General features: G+C 34.6%; 3 protein-coding genes and 1 pseudogene across 5 annotated transcripts; all 4 read right to left on the reverse strand.

Moving 5' to 3' along the window:
- Positions 1-540: 540 nt before the first annotated feature.
- On the reverse strand, positions 541-1553 carry LOC106434665 (zinc-finger homeodomain protein 14-like). The gene has a single exon (XM_013875526.3). It carries the CDS (start codon positions 1180-1182, stop codon positions 664-666), a length of 519 nt encoding a protein of 172 aa, XP_013730980.2. The 5' UTR covers positions 1183-1553; the 3' UTR covers positions 541-663.
- A 1522-nt stretch (positions 1554-3075) lies between these two features.
- Positions 3076-4779, reverse strand: LOC106434643 (protein BASIC PENTACYSTEINE2-like). Of its 2 annotated transcripts, none has more exons than XM_013875501.3 (2): positions 4541-4779; positions 3076-4155 (listed from the first exon to the last, which is right to left on the reverse strand). In XM_013875501.3, exon 2 carries the CDS (start codon positions 4144-4146, stop codon positions 3307-3309), a length of 840 nt encoding a protein of 279 aa, XP_013730955.2. In that variant the 5' UTR covers positions 4147-4155; positions 4541-4779; the 3' UTR covers positions 3076-3306. The 2 variants fall into 2 exon arrangements, with proteins under 2 accessions (XP_013730955.2, XP_013730953.2); XM_013875499.3 differs by lacking the exon at positions 4541-4779 and adding an exon at positions 4464-4539.
- A 191-nt stretch (positions 4780-4970) lies between these two features.
- Positions 4971-10672, reverse strand: LOC125578241 (annotated as a pseudogene).
- LOC106434661 lies at positions 8832-13916 on the reverse strand. Of its 2 annotated transcripts, XM_048741731.1 has the most exons (7): positions 13761-13916; positions 13372-13556; positions 13234-13285; positions 12998-13084; positions 10310-12818; positions 10082-10137; positions 8832-9369 (listed from the first exon to the last, which is right to left on the reverse strand). In XM_048741731.1, the coding sequence occupies exons 1-5, from the start codon at positions 13837-13839 to the stop codon at positions 12544-12546; spliced, it is 678 nt and encodes a 225-aa protein (XP_048597688.1). In that variant the 5' UTR covers positions 13840-13916; the 3' UTR covers positions 8832-9369; positions 10082-10137; positions 10310-12543. The 2 variants fall into 2 exon arrangements, with proteins under 2 accessions (XP_048597688.1, XP_013730976.2); XM_013875522.3 differs by lacking the exon at positions 10082-10137.
- Between the last annotated feature and the right edge of the window lie 200 nt (positions 13917-14116).

The following is a 14116-nucleotide window of genomic DNA, read 5'->3' on the forward strand; positions in this document are numbered from 1 at the left end:
TTGTAGATTTTTCTTTTTAGTCAACTAATATGGTTTTGCGAATATTATATAATTTATTTTTATTATTTTCTAAAAGGAACTATTACAAGTTTTATTGGACTTTGATTACGTCATTAAAATTTTTAGTAACAAAATCTCAAAATAAAGAGACAAATTCAGTGTTGAGTTATTTCCGTAACCAATTGTCTTTTCATTATTCGATTACAAAAAAAATAAATTAGATATTCAGTAATAATTCGTGGTGAAAACAAATAATTATGTATTTTTGTTCAAAAAAGCAAAGACATGTATTTATTGTTTCTCATTGTCCGTCGCTGTTAACGTTATTAGTCCACGGTGCATTTCAACTACTTAAAAATTATTTTCGCATAATATTCTGATTGGTTAGCAGTAGTGGCCACAAATTAAGCGTCAGCTAGTTGTCTTGTCAAAACTCAAAACCCACCGACGTAAAAGTAGGATTAATAAAGACGATTAAGGAGTGAAGCCAGTAGTAATTAAGGACATCATTAAATAAAAACACACGCAATAAACTCCTAGTAATAGTAACAAGATTATTGCATTAAAATAAGAACATCAAGGATGACAAGAAGAATAACATTAGGAGTGAAAACGAAATGGAACTAGAATTATGCTACTTTTAACTAAGGATTTAGTTAATGATTAGTGATAAAACTTTTTGTTATTGTTAACCCAAGTCTTGAAAAGATAACGAGTAACACCAATCCTTTCGCAGAAGACACTTATCTCTTCTCTAACCGCTCTCTTATCCTTCAACGTCCATCCCAGCTTCGCCGCGTAATCTCTCATCGCCTCTCTTTGCTCCGCCGTGAATTTCGACTTCCTTCGACGCTTCACTGTCATCCTCTCTTCCGTAGAAGTCTCCTCCGTGTCCTCCTCCTCCTGCTCTTCTTGCTCTTCTCTGTCCTCCGCAGCTGCTTTCCATTTCAGCCTCGCCAGCTGCTTCACGCGCCTCAAGCTCGTGAAAGGGAACCGCGCGCGAGTAACTTGACCAGAAGGTTGTACTTCAATGCGACGGTGGTAGCTCCGGTGGCAACCACAGGCGGCGCAGAGATCTCCCGTGGATGGTTGAGAGTACTCGCGGCAGCCATCGACAGCGTAAGAGCCGAGCTTGGCCGCGTGGTTGCGCATGCATTCTCTGTAGAGACAAGAACTCTGCATCTCTTGTTTTTCTTTCTCTCTAATAGTTGTTTTTGAGAGTTTTGAGTAAATAAAACTTGGTTTTAGGCTTTGGTTTGGGTTAAGATATGATATGCTGTGTGTGTCAGAAAGTAGGAGTTGGGAGTTACAAAAAGGCAAAAATTACTGCCTTAAGATTTTGTACTTACATGTTTATTAGGTGTCATAATAAATGTGAAACCTCTACTTTTTGAACTGTTTTACTGGCTTTTGCTTTTTTCTTACGTCCAATAATTTTCAAAATTGATTTCATATCTTAACTTTAGCTCATAGAGTTGTCATTTACCCATAATTATTGTTCAGAAACCGGTTGTAGCCAAGTTTTAGCTAGTGTGGTGAAATGGTTTTGATAGCTTCTAACAAATAAGTAAGAGATTAGAGAAACCAGTAGTAACCAAAAAATGTAGTAGACTTTTTTTTTTTTTGTAAAACAAAATGAAGTAGACTTGTTGACAAAAAATAGTTGTATTAATAAATTAAAGTATCTTTTCATTTTTGGCATCTAAAGAAAAATACCTATAGACAAATCTATAAACTGTTTTGTAGTAATAAGATTTATTAATTTTAAACTAAACCAATCAAGAAAAGATTAATTTATTAGTAATGAATAATATCATGAGTTTGGATTGTATGAGCGACTGAGTGGTCACATGTATTCTAAATATGATAACCAGAATATCTATACTATTAAAGCAGGATTCTATTGTCATAATTACCTTAGGGGCATGTTTCCTTCACTAACATTGTATGTTTCATTAAGTGCAATTAAATAATATTAATAACAAATCTATATTGGGTCATTATCCAGCCCAAATCAAATCTCTCTTGGGCCATTTGGGCCTATTAAAAAATCAGATTCAATTCTCACTTTTTTTTCCTTTGGGCCATTGAGTCCAAGTTAAAATAATTTTTTTTCAACTATTCTTAATTATTATTTTTTTCTTTTCTTAATATAATTTAAGCATTCATAAAAATAATTGATTTTTTTATTGAAAAGTATAAATATTTATTAAAAGTATATAATTTTTTAATTAAAATATTAACCACATAGTAAAATTAATTTATCAGAATTATACCAACTTAATTCATTAAAAAATAAAATTTAATTTTTTAAACATAAATAGTCATTTAAAATGAAATACGATAAATAAAGATAAAAATTTTAAGTCTTTTATAAAATAAAGCACAAATATATGAAAATGTAACATTTACTAAATATTTGTCAATTGAAAAAAAAAACAAAAATAAACCCGCGCTTTAAAAGCGCGGGTCAAAATCTAGTTTATAGTTTAAATTTAAAAAATATTGTAAACACTAGTCACATGTTTTCTAAATACATTGAGAAACAAAAATTTCAACTAAATGCTACTAGTCACAGTATTGATACTTCAAAAAGCAAAGATGAGTTGATCTTAACCATTCAGATTTCATTTGTAAGGAAAAGAGTCCGAAAAGCTTTCTTTTTCTTAGATGATTAGCAAAACCGGTTATGAATTTTCAAGCAATTGTGTGACCCACAAGTTGAATATCTTGGCCGCATGTTTATTGCATCTACTTTTCATTTGTGTAATTAGCAAACTAAGTGGTTAGTTTACAGTTAAATTATAACAATCACACCCTATAGAGACAGTCTAATCAAATATACAAAAAAGTTCATAAGCAGACGTCTCTCTCTCTGTTATCTTTTCTCTGTCTTAAACTCCCACCCCAATTTCAAACCACACGTATTACCTTAGTACTTGGTAGCATTAGATTTCAAACCACATGCTTTCCTTACTACTCTGTTTGTCTCTAATCATGTTTATTATTAATTAAATTTGGATTGTTAAGGAGAACAAATTCAACGACTAGTACAAATTATTGCACGGTCAATGGTAATCTGAGAAATAAAAACATTTAATTGAAAAGAATTATCTGTTACAACTTACTATTACAAGTCAGTGAAATGTTTATAACGATAACAGGAAGGAAGGAAAAAAATACAAAAAAAGAAGAAGAAGAAGAATTCAAACTTCCCTGCAGATTTTCTAAGTCGCTTTCTTCCTCTCAGACAAACAAACAAACAGAGACTTCAGCAAAAAAGTAAAGCAAAGTAACGATAACTAATCATCTGATGGTGACGAACTTGTTAGTCCCATGTCTTGCCCAATGGCTCTTAAGATCAATCGGGCTCCCAAAGTTAAACCCATCAGAAGCAAGTTTCTCGAGCACCTTCTTAAACGCGCCTTGACTCATCTTCCTCCCCGAGATCCTCGCCCCACGCCGCTTAGTACTCATCGGCAACGGATGCATCGATATGTTCGTGGTGCAACACGCAGATTGCCAACCTCCACACCCCCAACGGTAACATTGCTGAGGAGCTCCAGTGCAGGTGCAGACCGGTACGGGTAAACCGGAAATGTCCATGTTCACTCCGTTGATAACCAGGTCGAAGCTTTTCTTAGCCGGTTTGACTCGCGAAATGTTAGCGTTGTTGCTGTCACCGTTCTCCTCTTTTGGTTTACGAGGCTTCTTCGCCTTTGTTGGGGCCCCACCGGCTTTTGAATTAGGCTTTCTCTTCTTGGTCTCGATAATGTCCGGTTCGCATTTAACCGGGTGTTCATCGGTTTGATGATGGTGATGGTGGAGATTCATGTGCATGGATGGGGATGAGGAAGTTTGGGGGAGGACATTTCCGTAATTAGGAGTGGTTGTGACGGGTAACATGTTGAAGAACTTGTCTTTGTGTTGGTTAATCCAATTGTAGCTCATGTGAGGCTCAGGGTGGTGGTGCTGGTGGTGGTATGAACCGGTTTGGCCGATCATTAGATTAGGATCTCGACCGGGTAGAAACGGTTTAGTGTTCCGATCAATGGTTGGCATTAGCTGCAAACCGAGGTTACCTTTGAACGATGTAGCAGCCGCTGGTTCGTAGTAACCCCAATTGCGAAACCCATCGTCATCCATCGCAAAGATCTACAAAAAAAAAAGTTTTAAATAAAATAAAAAACAGATTCAGATCCAAATTCAGACAGAACATAAAGCTCAGTTTCTTTCCTGTTCGTGTCGGAATGCAGCAGAGCAAAATTAACATTTCTTATACCAATAGGTAAAAAACGTATCAGATCTTGTGGAAACTAACATGCAGATACAAAATAGAGATTATAGATCTGGAGAATCCAGAGCTAGATCTAAGGAAACTAGACATGGATCGAGTATTTCAACAGCCAAAATCTAATGAAACTGTATATATATATAAAGAAAAAGAGAGGGGGCAACAGTACACAGAAAGGTCCCATTGTAAATTCAAAGGAGAGAGAGACATGATAGATGGTAATGGATTAGGAGAGAGAAAACTTACATGAGAGAGATTTGGTTAAACAAACAAGCGGGTTTCTTTAAGGGAATTTTTTTTTCCCTTCTGGAGAGAGAGGAGAGAGAAACCTGAGAGAGAGATTGGGGAAAGAGATTGAAGAGAGAGGAGAGAGATGATATGATAAGGAGAAGGGGAAAAAAAAAGGAGATCTGAAGAAAGGGAAAGGGTTTTTATTTTTGAGTGGAACAGAAGAGAACCCTAAAATTGAAACATTTTCTAATAAAAAATTATTATCTGTTTCTAAAATAAATATCCTAAAAGGCTTCTTTCAGACTATTTTTATGTTTGGTCTGTGAAGGAACATAAAAGATAAGGAAAGCCATTTGAGAAGAAGACAAAAACCAAAGCCCACGCACATTAAAGTCTTTCCTTACACATCTTTTCATTACCAATTTTTTAAAAGGCAACGAGATCATTTGATTAAAGGAGATTACGATGGGAGAGGAGACTATACATTTATTGAATGAATATTATTCTTACTATAATCTTTTGTTACATATGGGTCGTGGATATAACATGTTTACTATTTATAAAAAAAAAACATTTCCAATTCTAGTTGTGTAGAGCACGAAAAATTTTGGTAATATATATACTTTCTATGTTCTGTGTTTCCAAACTGAGACGGACCATTTTAAAAACTATCGAGTTGCATCTGTTTCATTCCCATATTCTATACACTTGCATTAATCATAGTCAGAGCTTGTCCCTCACAACATTCTATTCAATCAAATTCAAATTCAAATAAACATAAACTGTAAAATGGTTTCATCACTACCTGAGATTATCCATCCATAGATCCTCATCATTCTTAGGCCACTTTCTCTTTTCTCTTCTTGGAAGTAAGATGACTCCTACGCAACTCTTTTTTCAGCTCTCTGTTTTGCTCCCTCACACGTTCCACTTCTTGCTCCGCTCTATCCAGCTTGAAGGTGAGAAACTTTCTTTCGTTGTGCATCTCTGTCACCAATGAAACCAAAGACGCAGCCTTTTGCATTGACGGTTTCTGATCCCATTTGCTCAACTTAGTCTCGTCTTCACTAACGATCGTTGCCAAAACTGAATCAACTAAAGATTCATGCTTCTTAATTACAGAACACACGTGTCTCAGTTCTTGATTTTTTTCTTGAACCCGACAAGCTGCTTCCCTGGCCCTTTCTTCTTATTCGTTCCCAGAACGCTTCGATGCTTCAAGATCTAGTCGATAGATGAAGCATTCTCTTTCCAAATCCTTGCACTGATACACCAAATCATCGTACGCACCTCTCAGTATCTGCTCCTCTTCAACGAGTTTCTTCAGAGCCTGCGCGTTGATACTCGCCTCAGATCTAACGAGGTCGATGACTTGATCTTTCTCCTTCAATCTTGAAACCGAAGACATGTACTGTTCATATAGACGAAGCTGAGACCCTTGAGCCGCGAAGAGTTTCTTCTCGAGAGCATCCATGGTGATCGGAATCTCTAAAGAGTGACTGGTCGTCTCCACGTCTCGCGGGAGATCCGTTGTTGCTTGATCCAAAAGAAATCTCAAACTCTAGGGTTCAAAACTGAAGAGGTTCTATTTATTCTATGAACTTTTTGTGGTTGGGCCGAAATATAAAAGCCCATATGCCACTGTGCACACAGAGCAAGAGACTCTTAAGAGATCAAAACACACAACAACGAGTTGATAAGTGTTCTGACATTTGATTAGATATACAATGAAGCAGTGTTGATCATCTTTTACAATCTGTAAAATATACTATATAGAAGAAGAGAGACTCACACCTAAAGAAACCTCTTAATGAAAAGAAGAGATGCTTCTTTAGACTATAATCAAACAATGTATTGTGTCTCTCTATTCGTTCTAACAACCTATGTCTTTGTCTTTCTTTATTCTAGCAAAATTCTTAAGGAGGCAGAAGAAGAAACTAGTGGAAGAAGATAGACTTCTTATTCGCATTTGATCGATCGATGATGATATTTGCATGTTGACACACCAATATTTGTTTACTCACTAATTGAAAATAGGTTTGGCAGAATAATTTGGCCCAAAAGAAAGGTTTGGCAGAATATTAAATTGTCCCACCTGTGAGTTAAGTGTAATTATCTTTGCAAAGTGCTTAATAATTTTCTCTAATAATCGTTTATAACTGTTAAATTGTTTTAGATGTTACAAAATAAATTTAGGAAAGCTAACTAAAATAAAAAAAATTGTAGGGACGATGAAGAATGACCGTTGATGTTATATGATAAAGAAAAATATCCAACTTGCTGCAGTTCAAATTAATCGTTATGAATCCAAATTTCCCATAATCAAGATTCAAGTCATTTAAATTATACTTAAATTAATTACTTTGCATTAAACAATCTAAAGCATTCATCAATACAACACCGTGCAACGTTTTATGCGGCATGATTACTGCAAGCTGGTTTTCGATTTTGTAAGGAACCAGTGAGAAGTTACAACGTTTCTACCTTTCTAATGGATTATGGATCCATTAATCATAAAGCCATGCAAGTAACTAAAAAAAAAAATTCTACCTTCTGTGTGGCGTTGAACTTTCCTAAAGTATGTGGTTTGAGCTACTTGTTTGTGTTTTAAGACCTTGCTCTTGATTGTCTACATCATTTGTTAGAAATGTTTTGGACAAATGGTTCTGCTTGCTGGCCCTCTGGAGTTTTGATCTCTTTTGAAGGTATGCATTTGTTTGGATATGCATACCGTGACCAATGACTATCCACTAAGCTGTAATTATGTTATGCTCATGTACCCCACTTTTCCATATAACTGGGGTTGGGAAACATTTCTGTTGCTTGGAGCACTTTTAGTCTTTTGTTTTGATTATTTTATATATGAGTAGTTTCTCAATTAGATTTTAGAATTTTCAAAAAGATTTCAACGTTAGACGTGGACGTTGATTTAGGAAATTATCAATTGATTTCATAAACTATTGTTGATGTTATTATTGGAACTTGACTCACAAGTATCAGCAAATGTATGTGCATATGATTGCAATTGAAAGTGCGATGATTGCAATTGCATATGCTAAAAAGTTTTCTTCCAAAGCATTCAAAGTCTTCAAGTTTTCCAACACATAATCTAGAAATTTCCTTCATCAAAATCTTCTTTCTCTCCATAAACAAATAAATTTATCAGAAAACTTTCATAAATCAAATCAACATTAGAAACTAAGTGGGAATAATTGAAAAAAAAAAGGAAAAAAAAGAAACCATTATAACCTCATGAAGTGACTTCACGTTAGGAAGAGGAAGTTTTGTGACTTTCTTTTTTCCCAACATTTTTGTTTCTTTAAAAAAGAACACCAAACTATAGAAACATTATTTTACACCACTAGGATTTTGATCTTGCCTCTAATACTGATGTGAGTATATAGAAGAATTATTATTGACTCTCATGGAAAATAGATTACAATATGCATAGATTTATATAGAAATGAATAAACTTAATTTCCTAAACTAATATGAAATAATACATTATAGATAATGATAATTAAGTTTTCTATTCTAAAATATTGATATACATCCTTAATTTTACCATTGATTTTGGGCTGATCTTCTAAATCTCTCACTAGAATGACGAGTAATCATGTTAAACTTTGCTGCCAATCATCTAAACTCTTATGTTTACCATCATGGTGATGGGGAATAGCCCTGACTGGAGTGGAGTTTCATAATCAATTTCCTTGCTCAAAACTAGTCCGGAGCGTACGAATTACTCTATCATGTTCAGGCTTAAGAGTGAGCTAGGATTTCTGTAATTTTGACAGTGATGACTTTGGGAATATATCATAACCTTGAAAGTTGAGAAGGTCGGACTGTTAGAAGGGAAAGATGGTTCTCATCTTCAAGATGATGCACATGTACTGTTACCCACCAATTCTAGATTATATTGTTCCATGTTCTATGCTATATGCTCTATCTTTTGTCTCTTAGACTATAAGAAGCTCCCGAGAAATCCTCCTTCACTGAAACTTCCAACTGTAAAACGATCTGATTGCCACCAATCGTTTAGTGAGAGCTCTCTGAGCAATATTAGCCTAAGAGTTTGGCCATGAACGAGTTCATCAAACCTTCAGTGGCGGCTCAAGATTTAAGTATTCTTGTCAGAATCAGAGGAGACTTAGTTTCAGAACCTACACTTTTGTCCGTAAATCTACAACCATTGGTAAAAGTTCATAATCTATATATATATATATATATATATATATATATATATATTTTTATATAAAAACTGAAATTTAGGCTTAATTAGGATAAGGGAAAATAAAACCAATAATAACAAAACTAAAACCAGGTCGTTCCCTAAGCAAAACGCGTTAACTTGGTACCAAAGAAAGAAAGTCCTGACCACTTCAAACTCTAAACAGTACTAACACTTTCAAAAACTAAACCTATATTATTCTCTTATATGCAACAAATTTAAATCCAAAATATGTCAATGTACAAATAAAAATGAATTTCCATGAAACGAAGAACGAGCCAACAACGCGTCTTGAGATTTTCCACGCGGTCTTGTATTGTCTCTCCAACGCTTCACCTATATAGACACAAGTCGGCAGTTCCAGCTTGCAGACAGATCATCAGCTCCAATACTAAAGTAACTAAAACAAACCAAACCGGAAAAAACCAAGCAAGAAAGAGAAAGAAATGGGTGCAAGAGAAGCTACTAGTCTAGTCCCAAGGAGAGGAGAAGTCCTTAGAAGAGTTCTGAGAGCTGCTTTCTTTACTTGTCTTTGTTTCTCTTCCCGGAAAACTAGCCAGTCTCGTCTCCGATCATCTTCTGCTGTCACACATTCTCTTGATGTCATCAAGCACTAGGATCAAATAAATAAAAAACAAATAAGAACGAAACCCAACTCTCTTATTCAGTTTTTTATTTGAACTTGTTAGCCAAGAGTCAAAGACCCATTTGATACAAGATGGGTTCAGACTTCAGAGTCATCCAGAGGGCGTTTTACAACGATACAAGATGGGTTCAGACTTCAGAGTCATTCTAGTGTTTATTTTTGTGTGGTCGTAAATCTCAAAATAGAAAGTATAAGTGTCTGCTCTTTTCTCATGTTGTTTCAGAGATTTATCATCTATCATTGTAACGTTGTTCAATAAAGTCTAACGTTTTTGAGTGACTAAAGTGAAAGAAGAAAAATTAGTACCATGGTTAAAGCAAGAGCATATGATTCTGAGAGCTTTCTGGCAAATCAATGCTATGTGGTGTGTGTGATTTCATTAGTCCTAGGTATCCATTGTTTCAAACGCAATTTATGCAAATATTATGAAAAAAAATATTCGCATCTTTTAAATGAAAAAACATTTTTCAGTTACCGTTTAAACTTCAAATGTTTTTGTAAAAGTAAGAAATGCGAAATGGGAGGTTTTATCCAATAAACTTTATCCCAAGGACTTGAAACAGAGACATGACGTAGTTCTGCCTACCAAACTAGTACAAACAAACAAGAAAACCTATATTTAAATTTTAAATCCTAAAAGGTTCTCAATGTTTCAGCTATCTATATTCTAACTGTGTACCTGCGACAATGATGAGCCCGTAGAGAAAAAGGCAAAACAGCATCCTCTTAAAGTACCTACAGAGAAGGCACAATAAACTTAACCATAGTAAGAAAAAAACATGATCCAGGCAAAGACAAAACAAAAGATCACATAGTAAAAGAGAGGTTTTCTTAAGACTACAGAGCCAAAACGTTGCCTAGTCTAGAACTAGCTGCAAATCCAAAACAAACTTAAGTCAGTAACAACCTTTCTTCTTCACAGGCTCAGGAGGTTATAGAGGCTTAGGAGGAACCCTAAATTGAGCCTGAAGGTAGGGTAGGGTTTTGCATCTTCATCTCCTTCACCCTCAGAAGCAGTTGAAGATTTGTACCATCTGTATCTGTAGCCTGAGCTCCATCTTGATTTGAGCACGGAAAGAAAGAGATCATACTTCAGAGTTTTTCTTGAGATAATGATTAATGAGAGAGAAAAAAGATAGATAAGAAACACCGTACCTGAGCCGGTAAGGAACAGCTCCGCCGCGAGAACAGTCGTTATTGACTTTTCTGAGCGAAAGCCGTTTTCAGGTTGGGCTTTTAACTTTGGTCCGCTGTAATTTGTTAGGCCCATTTACGAACAAGGCGAAGGGAAAAACAGAAAATCCACAAGCCTACATTTGATATAAGCCAATACCAAACCTATAGATATTAGGCGGCCTATGTTTAACCAGACCTTAACAAAACGTCTTGCTAAAAAATGTGTGTTTAATCAGATCATGATTAACAAGACTTAATGATTTAAAATGTGTAATACAAAATCCAATGTTCAAGGTGAAAATTGTTACTCTAAACGGGTTTCTAAATACATTGCTAGTAACATTTCACACGTTTGATTTTGAAATTCATCTGTTTCATCATAGATTAGTGAAACTTACAAAGCTTTTTAAATTGTCCTGTTGATTTACACTGACACTGTAAACTTTTATTATTACAAATATTTGGAGAAAGATGAACATGCAAACTACTATTGTTTTTTCATCATTGTTAATTTTAGCTACTTGTCTGCCTAAATGGACCCAACCCACTAAGGTCAAAAGCTAGGTTGGTCCTTTGTAGAGGAAAAACAATGGTGATGACCAGTAAATTTGCAACTAATGTTCCATTTAGTTTCAGCTATCCTAAGAAATAGAGCATTAAATTATACTATTACTATTACTAATCCACGTCATTTACCACCTGAATATGTGTTTATTTTTTTCGCACATGCTAAACACTTCCTGTTACGACTGCTAGAGGGGGGGAAACAGCCTTTTTTTTTCTTTTTTTTTTTTTTTTTTTTTTGCCGTATAAACTCATGCCGACAAACGTCACATTACATAAACATGACCTCATGTATCTGACTGTGTGCAAATCCAGCTGGGCCTACGACATATCGGGCCCATGAAGACACTGATATCATAAAATAGTTAAAAGGTTGATTTGGTTTCATTTTAACATTTTTGCATAATATCTGAATTAAAAGGGTAATTCAAATTCAAATTTCCATAAGCAAACCCATTTACGGAAACCCTTGATCCAATGATCTTAAATTCATTAATGTTTCTACGCCAAAAGATTTGAGTTTCGAATCCTATAGACACTGAAATTATGCAAATTCATAGACAAAATGTTTACAAGAGATTTGTATCATGCCGCAAATAGTACCGTCAAGTGTGAGTTTCATAGGACAATTTAAGTGATTCAGTTAGACGTGGATCTTCATAAATAATTATACGTATAATCGTCCTGCATAGTTTGTAATAGCATAATTATTCATGTTAAAAATGATTTATTGTGTATCTCACTATATGTTTATTTTTAGATTCTTGATATACTAGTTTAATAAAAACCATCAAATTTATACAGATTTAAAATTTGTTGGTCAATAAGTATAACATTTCTTTTAGTTCAGAATTTACCTATGCCATGTTGTACTTACTATATGGTAAACCTACTCAAATATTTAACATGGTAAGAAAGTTTTTTAAAAATCGTTACAACCACCTACGAAAATTTCATGATAATGTACTACATTTTCTCATTCTCTTTTCAGTTGTTGTTTACTTGCTTTTCAGCACATTCTTCCCTTTTTGCTTTTTATTCTTTATTATTTATTCTTCTTCACGCTTCGTTTATTTATTTGCTAGTCTCTACTGAATGTTTATTTAAGAACAAAGGGGTTCCTAAGGGGAAAAGCGTAAAGAACAAAAAGTACGAACATGCAAGAACATAATAAACCAAAACGATATTCTTTGTGATTCAAATTTTTGGTTGATAAGTTCCTAAATGATACTTTATACTAAAATCTGCAATTATTCAAATAAACAAATACTGAAAAAGAAAAATCTAATTCGATTATTGAAAACATCTTTTTCTTTATAAATAAAACAGGTTTAACATGTCTTTTATTCTTGTCACGTCATCTCGAGTACACACTATAACGACCCAGTCTAATTACATGTCTCACCCCTTAGTTCTTATTATGGTAATTGTACCCTTCCCTAATGTGTGTATCTTCGTGAAAGCAACCACGGCTTTGCCTGAGAGACCCGGTCCATGAGCAGAAAGACACGGACGGCAGGCAAAGGCTCCAACGGGATGCCGAACTGGCCGAGCCGATGGCATGAGAATCCTCTTATTTATGTCATTTAGGGTTACATCTTCTTCTCGACCACCTGGTTTCACCACTCCAAATGGATACACCACCACTCTCTTCTTCTTGTCATAGAGATTTTCCTCTGTAACACATGTGTTAGATTAGTATATATATATAAAAATTAACACAAAGATATTATAGTATTAATGTATACAGCTTACAGCTAAATATAAACTTAAATCCGCTTAACGCAAACAAGAAAAACAATCTGATTTTATATGCATGCTACCATAATTTCGGAAGGAAATAAAGCATACGTACTTGAATTGGACGTAGATGGCTCGAAGGAGTGTTTCGAGTGATTTGAGGCCTCTGAACAAATATTGATGGATGAATGTGGAGATTCATCTGCTCAATATATAAGAAATTTCATTCATGAAGATTATGAACGATCACAAATAAAGTAATATTAATATTAATATATATTAAATATAAATAATTAATATATATATATATATTATATAGTATATCGGTGACAATAATAAAGTAGGTCTCACCTGCAAACTGACTACTCGTGCAACTATAAGTCTCAGACATACCCCAATTATTCTGCACAATTATATTTTTATAAGTTTAAGAAAATTATTGAACAATTACGTAAATGACTACCGAAAAAACGAAGTAATTATGTAAACCTGGTGATTATCAAAGTGGTTAGTTGGTTTGTCCTCGGCGTTGAACGAAAGACGTCTCCGTTTGCTTTTCACACTGAATTCGATGAGTGCGTCTTCGAGATAGCCGGTGGAAACGGCACCGATAATATCCTCCTCCGGCGAATGTAATATATGCTCCGGCGATCCATCAATGTGGCCACATGAATCTACAAATACATTGCACAGCCAAATATGTCGCATCATCATATGAATCCCTTGAATTATCAGTACAATACATTCACATTTCAACAAAAAGAATGCACTATCGTCTGCTTGAAGCCACCCTCGTTTATATATCAACAAACTCAGCATAAATCATGTCTATAAAAATGCATGTATGCGTACATTTAGATTTATGTGTGCGTTTATACCTAAACTGAAGTTTTGGTTGAAGAATGATCCAAGGTTATGGAGATCCCAAGTGGGGAGAGAGTAGAAAAGCTCACTCATTGTTTTTTTTTTCTAATATAGTTGATTGATTGTGAGTGTGTTGAATTAGGGGGCTATCCTGTGGCTGCCTATTTATCTTGATGGGTTGTGAATAAAAAGGTGAAAATTAAATAAAATGAATAAAACGACGTGGTGGGAAAAAAAGAGAAAAGTAAAAGCACTGAAGAAATTTAGAAGAAATCAAATTTAGTACTCAACACGGTCAACTCTAAAGAAAAGACAAATAACAATAATGGTTGGATAGTGTGTCATGAAGATTAATATCAGCCAAAATAAT

This window comes from Brassica napus, chromosome A9, assembly GCF_020379485.1.
Source record: "Brassica napus cultivar Da-Ae chromosome A9, Da-Ae, whole genome shotgun sequence".
NCBI lineage: Eukaryota > Viridiplantae > Streptophyta > Magnoliopsida > Brassicales > Brassicaceae > Brassica > Brassica napus.

Bases quoted from the DNA above. Each gene is read 5' to 3' on its own strand.
- LOC106434665 (XM_013875526.3), bottom strand. From the start codon at position 1,182: ATGCAGAGTTCTTGTCTCTACAGAGAATGCATGCGCAACCACGCGGCC.
- LOC106434661 (XM_013875522.3), bottom strand. From the start codon at position 13,839: ATGAGTGAGCTTTTCTACTCTCTCCCCACTTGGGATCTCCATAACCTT. The intron at 13,286-13,371 runs GTTTACATAATT...ATAATTGTGCAG, and splicing joins ACCACTTTGATAATCACCAG to AATAATTGGGGTATGTCTGA. The intron at 13,085-13,233 runs GTGAGACCTACT...TATATTGAGCAG, and splicing joins CACGAGTAGTCAGTTTGCAG to ATGAATCTCCACATTCATCC.